General features: G+C 40.0%; 1 protein-coding gene across 2 annotated transcripts in view; it reads left to right on the plus strand.

Moving 5' to 3' along the window:
• PDS5A (PDS5 cohesin associated factor A) overlaps positions 1-11,659 on the plus strand; it is a 68,353-nt gene extending 56,694 nt beyond the window's left edge. The window contains exons 29-34 of one of the 2 annotated variants that reach the window (XM_084856932.1): positions 426-488; positions 1,344-1,489; positions 5,344-5,449; positions 6,558-6,913; positions 9,572-9,722; positions 10,332-11,481. In XM_084856932.1, coding sequence (XP_084713058.1) covers positions 426-488; positions 1,344-1,489; positions 5,344-5,449; positions 6,558-6,913; positions 9,572-9,722; positions 10,332-10,424 — 915 coding nt within the window. In that variant the 3' untranslated portion in view covers positions 10,425-11,481. Of the gene's footprint in view, positions 1-425; positions 489-1,343; positions 1,490-5,343; positions 5,450-6,557; positions 6,914-9,571; positions 9,723-10,331 lie in introns of both variants that reach the window. The other variant, XM_084856933.1, reaches the window with a different exon arrangement.
• Positions 11,660-11,889: the final 230 nt, after the last annotated feature.

Here is an 11,889-nt window from a genome sequence, read left to right on the forward strand (position 1 = left end):
ATTTTCTGCTTAGGCATAGCTTCAAGATAATTATCTAAATACTGTCCTGTCTTCTTCTCCAATGAAAGAACACTACTAAATGTTTGTTGCATTTTGTACATGTTCAGGAATATTGAGTATTTATCTGTCTTCACTAGATTATTTTATAAATGCCAAGCCAAAGAAATAAATTTTCTGCGTGCTATGTGGGATAATGAGCACTCTCTGTATAGGCCAGTTATATAATGCAGAAGCTGGATAAAATATTAGTAACTCACAGTGTAGCACTTACTTTTTCTTTTAGAATATCCTTTAGATTAGAACCTTGGGTTCCTGAATTGTATCCTGAAAATATTTTTTTTAATATTAAAATATTAAGTTAAAACAAGTTTTCCTTAAGTTTAGCATGAAAAAATAAGTAACTTCTTTCCTTCTTTTCCTTGAAGGATTTTTGCAATGACAGGAATTATATTTCAGAAGAGACTAGAGTTCTTCTTTTAACGGGAAAGGTACTGTTTGTGGTCCTAGTTCTTGATTTAATATGTCACATTGATAACCATCAACTCTTTCGGGTTTTTGAGAAATAATAAAATGGAATATACAGTTGACTGAATGAAGTACAATCTGCAGCCTGTTTAGGCTGCAATTATATGCACACTTACCTGAAAGTAAATCCCATTGAGTTCAGTGAGACTTGCGTCTGAGTAAACATGCTTAGGATTGCACTGTTATAATTACTTGCATGTCCACTTAAACACGTTTAGCCTTCTTGATTTCAGTTGAACTAATGCAGCTGATTTGTGGATTGTGTCCTAACTTGGCAACGTTCCTACGATAGAACAGTGATGTTCATTTTCATGTGGAGGGTGTGAACACTCGTACATTTCTTATAAGGAGTGAACACGTTCCATGGTTTTGTAGTATGTACGCTGTGTTAATTTTAGAATTCCAGTCCACAGTTTTTTTGTACTTTCTGCTCCTGTACTTAAATCGCAGAGTGCAGTTTAATGCAATCTAAGAGAAAATAATCCTGGGGCAATTTGCAACTAGATCATTCAGGCACGTTTGAGCTTGCTCTGATCTTGGAGGGGAAGACCAAGGTCTTGCAATATAGCCCCAGGTTTATATTGAGTTTGCTGTGCTTATAGCAGAGTATGCATGTTCAGGAATTTACACAGGACTGGTGGCAGCTGCAGCTGTTTAATGATATATGCATGTGCCTTATAGAACCAGGTTCAAGGAGCCCATTTACTGGCTAATACTGTTGTACTGTTTTCACTAAAAAGGAGAAGCGTTTTAAATCATATTCTGTAAATTGTCTGTATTTATTTCAACTTAAATAAGCTTACTCTTGTACATTTTAGCCTAAACCAACTGGTGTATTAGGTGCGGTAAATAAACCTTTATCTGCAACTGGAAGAAGACCATATATCAGAAACACAGGATCAGAAACTGGAAGCAATAATAGTGTAAACTCAGAGTTGAGCTCTCCTACAGGAAACAGATCAAGGTACACTGCTTTTCAGTAATATAATTCAGATTTTAAAACAGGCTCTTATGTTAAGAGATATTTCCTCTCAATATGGGATTGTACTGTAATCACCTGTATGTGGGATTGTGTTTTCTGTTGATGTTGTTTCATTTTCCTAAACTAATTTAGAAATTAAGAGGTTGTAAATTGCCCAGCGTCGTACAGGAAATTGATTACAGAGATACAAATAATATTTGGAACTCTTGATTCATCTTACAGGCATTACACTGCATATGCAACTCTTCTACATTCTTAATCAGATTTTTTTTAATCTCAAAGAAATATTTTCTGATATAATAATACTGATAAGTCCCTAACTAACTTGACATTACAATAGGTATAACAGATGCAATACAACTGATTGCTCCACTGCACAATATCTATAACCTGCAATCTAAACTACTGATGCTTATGCATAGGAACATTATTCCAAATACTTTAATGAAGGTAACCCACCAATTAGTTATTTATCCCAACCCCTAATCCTGAGCTGAAACCTGCTTAATCCTTTATGCTACTTTGGCCATAGCATCCAGTGTTAACAGCCTCATGACATCTTAGAATAGGCCAAAAGTATATTCTTAAATTTTGTTCAGTCGTGTCCGACTCTTCGTGACCCCATGGACCATAGCACGCCAGGCCTTCCTGTCCTGCGCTCTCTCCCGGAGCGTACTCAAGTTCATATTCATTGCATCGGTGATGCTATCTAGCCATCTCATCCTCTGCCGTCCCCTTCTCCTTTTGCCTTCAGTCTTTCCCAGCATCAGGGTCTTTTCCAGAGAGTTTTCTCTTCGCATTAGGTGGCCAAAATATTTCAGCTTCAGTATCTGTCCTTCCAATGAGCACTCAGAGTTAATTTCCTTTAGGACTGACTGATTTGACCTCCTTGCAGTCCAGGGGACTCGTAAGAGTCTTCTCCAGCACCACAGTTCGAAAGCATCAATTCTTCGGCGCTCAGCCTTCCTTATAGTCCAGCTCTCACAGCCATACATTACTACTGGGAAAACCATAGCTTTGATTAGACGGACCTTTGTCGGCAAGGTGATGTCTCTGCTTCTTACTATGCTGTCTAGGTGTACCATAGCTTTCCTCCCAAGGAGCAAGCGTCTTTTAATTTCATGGCTACAGTCACCGTCTGCGGTGATCTTGGAGCCCAAGAAAGTAAAATCTGTCACTGCTTCCATTTCTTCCCCTTCTATATGCCAGGAAGTGATGGGGCCAGATGCCATGATCTGAGTTTTTTTAATATTGAGGTTCAAACCAGCTTTTGCACTCTCCTCTTTCACCCTCAACAAGAGGCTGTTTAGATCCTCTTCACTTTCTGCCATTAGGGTGGTATCGTCTGCATATCGGAGGTTGTTGATAATTCTCCCGGCAATCTTAATTCCGACCTGTGATTCATCCAACCTGGCGTTTCTCATGATGTACTCTGCATATAAGTTAAATAAGCAGGGTGACAATATGCAGCCTTGTCGTTCTTAATCTCATCTGCTTCTGTTAGGTCCCTGCCTTCTTTGTCCTTTATCATGCCCGTCTTTGCACAAAACGTTCCCTTGAGATCTCCGATTTTCTTGAAGAGATCTCTAGTCTTTCCCATTCTGTTGTTTTCCTCGATTTCTTTGCATTGTTCATTTAAGAAGGCCTTCTTGTCTCTCCTTGCTATTCTCTGGAACTCTGCATTCAGTTGGATATATCTTCCCCTTTCTCCCTTGCTTTTCGCTTCCCTTCTTTCCTCAGCTACTTGTAAAGCCTCATCAGACAGCCACTTGGCTTTCTTGCCTTTCTTTTTCTTTGGGATGGATTTTGTTGCTGCCTCCTGAACAATGTTACGGACCTCCATCCATAGTTCCTCAGGCACTCTGCCTATCAGGTAATCCCTTCAATCTATTCCTCACCTCCACTGTATATTCATAAGGGATATGATTTAGGTCATACCGGAATGGTTTAGTGGTTTTCCCTACATTCTTCAATTTAAGCCAAAATTTTGCAACAAGAAGCTCATGATCTGAGCCACAGTCAGCTCCAGGTTTTGTTTTTACTGACTGTATAAAGCTTCTCCATCTTTGGCTGCAAAGGACATAAACAATCTGATTTCGATATTGGCCATCTGGTGATGTCCACGTGTAGAGTCGTCTCTTGTGCTGTTGGAAAAGAGTGTTTGCTATGATCAGCGTGTTCTCTTGGCAAAACTCTATTAGCTTTTGTCCTGCTTCATTTTGTACACCAAGGCCATGCCTGCCTGTTATCCCGGTGATTTCTTGACTTCCTACTTTAGCATTCCAATCCCCTATGATGAAGAGGACATCTTTTTTTGGCAAGTTCTAAAAGGTGTTGTAGGTCTTCATAGAACCGATCAACCTCAGCTTCTTCAGCCTCAGTGGTTGGGGCATAGACTTGAATTACTGTGATGTTGAATGGTTTGCCTTGGATTCGTACTGAGATCATTCTATCGTTTTTAAGATTGTACCCCAGTACTGCTTTTCCCACCCTTTTGTTGACTATGAGTGCTACTCCATTTCTTCTAAGGGATTCTTGCCCACAGTAGTAGATATGATGGTCACCTGAATTAAATTCGCCCATGCCTCTCCATTTGAGTTCGCTGATTCCCAAGATGTCGATGTTCAGTCTTGCCATCTCATGTTTGACCACCTCCAGCTTACCTTGATTCATGGATCTGACATTCCAGGTTCGTAAACAATATTGTTCATTACAGCATCGGATTTTCTTTTCACCACCAGACACATCCACAGCTGAGTGTCCTTTCGGCTTTGGCCCAGCCGCATCACTCTTTCTGGCGCTACTTGGAAATTCCCTCTGCTCTTCCCCAGTAATATATTGGACACCTTCCGACCTGAGGGGCTCATCTTCCGGTGTCATCTCTTTTAGCCTTGTGATACGTTCCATGGGGTTTTCTTGGCAAGAATACTGGAGTGGGTTGCCATTTCCTTCTCCAGTGGACCACATTTTGTCAGAACTCTCTGCCATGACCTGTCCATCTTGGGTGGCCCTGCACAGCATAGCTTATGGCTTCATTGAGTTACACAAGCCCCTTCGCCACAACAAGGCAGTGATCCATGAAGGGGATTAGTAGGCTACAAATAAATTACTTAAATTACTAGGCTACAAATAATTATACTGTTGATACAATGAATACCACCATCTAAATCCTTTCTATTATACAATTCTTTAGAATATGTTTTACGTAGTAGCAGTATTATATCAATTGGGATTTAGATAAAGCTTGATTGTCAGTTGAAAAATTTTCTCAAGAAAAATGAGAAACATTTTCTCATTTACTCTTACTCATGTGGAGTCTCAAACCACATAACAGATTAAGTGCTTGTGTAAATTTATATGGAATGTGTATTTCAGGGCTAACTTTGAAACTGAGTGCCTGTAATGCAGAATAGAATTTCTAAAAGACAACCTGCACTTTCAGTATTTGAGTCTGCTGTAGTTGTGGAGATAATGAATTTGAAAGTTAAGGTCACAGTTCAGCACAGAGGTAGGTACACTTAAGGCCATTGAAACCAATACATTTAAGTTCACCTGATTCTGTGCTAGACTGTGATCTAAATAAAGTCTGAGTTCATACCATTGTATTAGCTCAAAAGTGAAAGCTTTGGAGGTGGAAGAACTTGGACCAATCCTAATTTGGTCCTTTAAATTTTTTTTGAAGCAGAGCTATCAACTTCCAAATACATCTTATTCAGTTCTTTTCCTTTTGAGTTGTTAATCAATTAGATTGAAATAGAGGAAATACATTTGTGGTTAACATAGTTACAAAGAAAAGCAGATGTACATTGAGGTTTTTTTTTAAATTCCTCCAACAGAGAGCAGAGCTCAGATATATCAGAAATTGGTGTCAGTGAAAATGATGAAAACCCAGTGAGAATTATTTCTGTCACTCCAGCAAAAATCGAACCTGTAAAGAATAAGGTATGGTTGATATTCTTATTCCATTTTTTGCCTTCTTATGGCAACACACTCAAATTTAATAATGCTGATAACTTTCCTGACATGTGGGAAGAAGGCAGGTGAGCAGCTTAAAGCAAGATTTTTCTTATTTGAATGAGAGAAAATCAGTTATTTTGCTTTAATATCTTTTGATGCCAGTTGAACTGGTGTTGAATATGAGACAGGAAGAAATGTTTAAGTATGTGAAGTAATATTATGCAAGGACTAGTTATGGCCAACATTTAGTGGTTGTCTCTGGTTTGTTTCATGTCCATAATGCTTTGAGTTTGGTGATCTAATTTGTTTTGAGTAGAAAACATGAGCCACTACAATATAGTAGATAGAATATTGGACTTAGACCAGTGGGACTTGGGTTCAAATCCATGTTCAGCCATGAAGCTCATGATCTCTTAGCCACCTATCTCATTAGTTGTGAGGATAACATGTGTTGTGGGAGCACCATATGTGCTGCCCTGAGCTCCTTTGAAAGAAAGGGAAGATAAATACACAATTTAAATAAATAAAGTCACAGAACACGTTAAATTGGGATCAGAATAAACTTAACAGAGAGGTATTCGATCACTTAAAAAGTAACTTTTTTCAATTGATATATTTAATTCCTTCTGATTAGGAGGAGAAATGCAAACAGTCTGCCACACTCAAGTGGAAAGGTGTTCGCAATAGGCTGGTACAGGCATCACAGACAGAACATTGTGGTTAAGGGAACAGTTTGTCGGATCCCATATGGTTCCCTCCTTGGCGCAAATTTCCCCTGCCAACTTTAATATGGTTATGGTTCATGTTGGCCCTGACCTTAACCCATAGTTAATGCTAATCAGGATTTGCCGTTCAACCAGGTGTTTGGAAACCACATCGAAACCTGTTGAAGTTCCATTATGACATCTCCGAATCCTGGTTTATGTAATATCTTACAAGCACACTATTGGAAATGACCTGGTTTGGAGATGAGAATTCCTGTTTTCAGCAATAGATCTCCTTGGATTAATTATGCTGTGGTGCTTGCCAAGGAGGTTGCTGTAATTGCCCTTGAAAATGTAGTTCTAAGATGCAATGACTTTTTCTTCTCTAGGAGATTAACTCCGATCAGGCAACGCAAGGAAATGTTAGCACTGAACGTGGGAAAAAAAGAACCGCAACAGCAGCTGGAACAGAGAATATTCAGCAAAAAACGGAAGAAAAGAAAACGGATGAAACAGGACAACCAGCGCCTCCCAAACCCAGAAGAGGGCGTCCACCCAAGTCTGAATCTCAGGGCACCACAGCAAAAAATGCTGAAACAAGTAAATCATCTGGTAGAGGGCGAAAAAGGGCACCACCAAGTCAAGAAGGTCCAGGAGGTTTAGAGGCAAGTAATGCTAAAGTGCCAAAACAGCAAGACACAGCGAAAAAAACAATACCAGCACAAAGACAGATTGATCTACAAAGGTAAACACTAATTTTTTCTTTGAGAATATGAATTTTCCTTAGCACACATGTTTAGATTCTGTTTTGTGAGAATGGCAACCCTTAAATGGTTTTTTTTTATTTTCCTAGGCTAATGTTTATGAATGCCAGAGGCAAGGAGTGTGGAAGGCAAAAACTCTTATTTTAGTCATTTAAAAGTGTGTGTTTCTCTCCAGGTGACATGGAAAGTTCTGATAAGTAGACAGAAGGTGGTGGGTGGCTCTTTGAGATTTGCCCTTACCAGAATCAAAAGAAGCAACCATATGAGCAGCCCCTTTCCCTTCTTGTTAAGAATGGTAGGCAACGGGAAGCCCGGATGTGCAATCCCCCCTCCCCCTGAAGTTATCCCTTGCCATTATGTGGCTCCATTGTTTCTTCCATTTAGTTTGAGATACAGGGAAAAAGTCCCACCCACACACCCAGTGTAAACAACAGTAGAAGGTTGGGTGGATTTGCTTACTTTTATGCTCCTCAGCTGTGCACAAGCCAAGGCACAGGCAAATCTGAGTAAACATCAGAGTATGGGAAGAACGCTGTCAAAATTTCTGTTGTTCATAATTAGGGGAGGTATTAGACTCCTTTGCCCATGTTTGATTCCCACTTAAAACAAATGGGCAGAGCTAATGTTTAGTTCCACAAATCCCCTCACTAGGGGTGACTGCTCCTCCCGTTGGGCGAAGAACTCTGAGGAGGAAGAGGTCTCTGTATTGGAATTAAGAGAAACTCCTTTGGTGAACACAAAGAATGTGGAGAGGGTCAGAGTTGGCTTACACTTCCATGCAGGGAGCAGGGCTCACATATTTCTTGCTGGCAGTTCCTCAAATGTACAAGGAAGAGCTGCAGCCTGGACACTCCATCCAGTCTTGGCCACAGAAGCAAGGAGGGGGCGAGCTGAGGTCACTGTGTCAGACTACTGCTTTTCTTCCCAGTGTATCTGAAGCACTTGGCTCCTTATTCTTTGGCCTTCTCCCTCCTCCCACCATCCCAGCCTTCCCCCTGTCCTCTTTTGTGTGTGTTTATTGCTGGGGATAGTAGAACTGAGATGGCCTGGCCTGTGGGTATGTGGCCAGAGTTTGTGTTGGGGCTGGGTTTCCCAGGGGCCAACAAGTGTGACGAAGCTGGATATGCCTTGTTACATTAGTAGAACATAATGGTAAGATTCCTTACGTGCACTGGCGGACTTGAGGAGGAGAGGGGTCAGTGGAAATGGTGGGCAGGCACAAATGATGGCTGCTACTAAGGCAAGCCAAAGTTTGTGGAACCATACCAGCATTGTTGGTCCTTCAGCCCTTGGTCAGTCGAAAATATGGCTTGTTGCTGGCCAAGTGGGGTTAGAACAGGAGTGGGCAGACTTCAGGTTTGTGGGAACTACTTTGTTTTTTATGAGAACCCTGAGATTCACTAACCAGAGACTGATGCAAAAGACATACAGCCAGCCCAGGAATTTGTTTTTGATTACCAGAACTGAATGTCACAGTCCTACACGCAAAATCATTCTTAGTTACTGCAAGTTTTCTTCATTTCAGTGGTATAATTTAGGGTGGGAGAGGAGTAATTTTATTGCTACTATTATCGGGTGTCAGAAATCCCTCACTCAGAGATCTACCAGTAGATCCATATATACCTTGTGCTTACCCTCTGGATCAGAAGGAGGAGTGTCAGCTACTTCATTGCTATGGCCTTCCCAGAGTATTGATTCTGGCTACTGATGGATTCCTCTGTTCGGAAGTAGCAACATCAACATGGGCGAAGCCTGCCCAAGAGTCCTTTGCTTTCTGAGCTCTGTGTCTCAGTCTGTATGGAGAAAAACAAAATGGTTGGGGTAGGTGGGACCAGATGATATGGGGAGAGGTGAGGCTTTGAGGCAAGCTCACACCCAGATGTCATCCAGCTCTCAGGAGGTCCAGGACCCCAACATGTTTAACACCAGTGCTTTACAGCAAGCTGTTTTTGGAGGGGGAAAAGAAAGGAAAGGTTCCTCCTGTGCAAGCACCAAGTCATTGCTGACTCCTAGAGGGACGCCGCTTTCACTGGCGTTTTCATGGCAGACTGTAGCGGGGTGGTTTGCCATTGCCTTCCCCAGTCGTTGGAGGGGGAGGGAGTTTCAAAATCAACAAAAAGTGTAAAATCCTACCAGGCATGTGCAGACCTGCATAAATTGTGACACACATCCCCCCAGCTGTTGCTGACAGACATGGCTACTAGGCTGTCTTGGGTGGGCAGGGGTCACAAGTTGCGAAGGCCTGACCTTGGGCATGCCTAAAGTAGCTCTTTGGATCCCTGTTCAAGATTGAGGAGGTATTTATCGCGTCTGGAATTGGGCTAGGAATCCTTCTAGCAATATCTCAGATGAAAGAAGCTGTGTTTTGGCTTACTTAAAAGCAACTATACATTTTATTTAACAGCAAAAAAATCTTTCTATAAAACACATTCATGCACATCTGTAAAGTACATTGATATCCCTTATGTTGATTGATGTTTCAAAGGGAGACAAGAAAAATCTCGTGCTGACCTATATAGACTTCCATTCTGAAAAGCTGAAATCGCCTTGTCTGAATTCAAAGGACAGAAGTGCAGTTCCTAGCTTGGTTTAGTTAGAATATTACTCCCAAATGATATTCCCGTTCTAACATTTTTCAGAAGCCAGGTGCTGGGAAGTGATGGAGATTCAGTGTTGGAGATAGAATCAAGTCCTGGATATTCTCCAAGTGAAATGGATCTCTTTAAACTTTGTGAGAGCAGCCAGGAAGACCCTGAGGATACAGATCTAACAGAGGGAGGCTTCCTAAAGGTGCAACAGGCAGCTTATACAGGGCTTTGTTGTTTGTTTGTATAATTGTGGGTGCTGGAAGGAGGTGGTTGCAGTCAGCTCTTGTATAAAAATGGCTGACGTTAAATGTTGGGCATTACAGGACTATTTCTATGTGTTAAAAATTTAGTTAAGTTAGACAATGGAAGTTGATAAACCAGGAGTACATAATACTGTCCTCCCCTTTGTTTGGCTACAACTCCACTGCTGAGTGTTTCTATACTCATGCTAAAGCATCTTTATGATCATTCACCTACATTGTTGGAGTGTGATAAAATATGCTTGTGCTTTGAATTTAAAATAATGCTTTCATAAAAAAATATTACTGAACCCACTATAAATTGGCTTCAATGATATTTGGATCAGTCCTTTATCTTCTGCAACACAGATGTCTTGGGTAAGACCGCAACTTGCAGCTCAATCCTATGCATGTATATTCAGAAGTTCTGTGTATTCCCAGGTAAGTGTGTATAGGATTGCAGCCTTATTGTAAGAAATCAAATATGCACTTTAAGGAAGCAGAGTTCATTTCCTGGTTGAACTTTCTTCAGCAAGTTTTTTTCTAAAAATTTTGTTTTCCTCCTCCACAAGGTAAAAAGAAAACTTCCTCGCAAAGGGAGGAAAGGAGGGCCAAATGAAGGCATGCTCCAAGCTTCTGCAAAAACCAAGAAACTTCCTGTATAGGAACTGAAAATACTTCAGATCACACAGCTTTCTGCTCTGAAAACAGAAGGAAAACTCTGCTTCCCTTTCAGATAAAATTAATCTGCAGAAACTCTTGAGAGGCTAAAAGCATCTGTACTTATTTCCCCAGAGACTTTTTTTATGAAAAGTCAATAATTAAGCAAATTGCTTAACACTTGATTCCAGTTTCTGCATATCTGGAGTTTAAAAGTGTTTTACTCCATTAATTTTCATGCTGCATTTTTTAAAGAAGTCAGAGTGAAGTCCTTACAGCATTGTTAAAAATTATTAGACTTAGAACCAGATATTGCCCATCCTCTTTTCAAGAAAATATAGAAGCCTACTGAATGAATTTTAATCCAAGACACAAGGAAAATACCTGAATTCTCATCAGCTTTTCTTTTGGAGACTCTTATGTATAATTCTTTCCAGCAAAATAAGATGTACAGATTTTGGTTCCTGCTATGAAAAGTCACATAGTGACAATTTTTATACATGTTGCTTTCTGACTTTTATCAGAGTAGGAGACTAATCACTTAAGGATTGATTTGCAAGTAGACATTTCATCTTTTTTTCATTTCCCCCTCCATTTTAGTTTAATATAATTTGCAATAAATGTACATATTGTTGGTTGTTTTATAAAAACATATATCACTTCTAAGTGGGTTTACTCCTGTGGTTCTGTTGGAATATTCTAAATTTTAATGGAGTAAAGACAGCCCAGACTTTGATTTTATAATGTTTGTCACCAGATTTTTATTATTGATGTAAAAAATCAATTTTTAAAAATAGTTGGACTTTTGGCAGCTTTGTAAGGAAAGTTGGAAATGTTTAGGATTGTTCTCAATTTTAAGCATTGTGCTGATTGAAAGTAAGTCTGTTTCATGTTTTTATCTTCCTGTCCCAGCTCATTTTTTCATGTTTAATTTAGAAGATTTGCATCAATATTGATTTTTCCTGGCATTGTTCAGCAGAGTGTACACTTTTATGTACACATGATCATATTTAAGTTTGTTGCATAAAATAAATGCTTCTAGGTGTCATTTGGTATCTTTTTAAAAAAAAATTAAGACACATAATTTCTGCTTTGCCCCTTTTCTGCAAAGTATCTCTGCATATGTGTAGGAAAATCTGCTGCTGCCTAAACATTGATGCTGGCATATAAGATTTTGACACTTCTCAGGGGTCATGGTCTGGCAGCAGACAAAGATGGCGGAATAAATTAATAGCTCCCCGATAGACTGGATTTCTTACATTCAAGATAGAAACAAAACAGGCAGTGATCAACTAAATCAGGCATATATCCACCTGGATATGGCAGCATAGAAAGATTCTGCAATACAAACAGAACCTCAGGTCATGTTTCTCACTGCAAGATTACTTCAGTGGTCCAGAAAGTTAAGAGAGTTCAATATGGCATGCAGCACTTTAGACACCAAAGTATACAAAAATGTCAGCGGAAACA

This window comes from Heloderma suspectum, chromosome 5 (genome assembly GCF_057233095.1).
Source record: "Heloderma suspectum isolate Gila_16-S chromosome 5, 16-S_ref, whole genome shotgun sequence".
Classification (NCBI taxonomy): Eukaryota; Metazoa; Chordata; class Lepidosauria; order Squamata; family Helodermatidae; genus Heloderma; species Heloderma suspectum.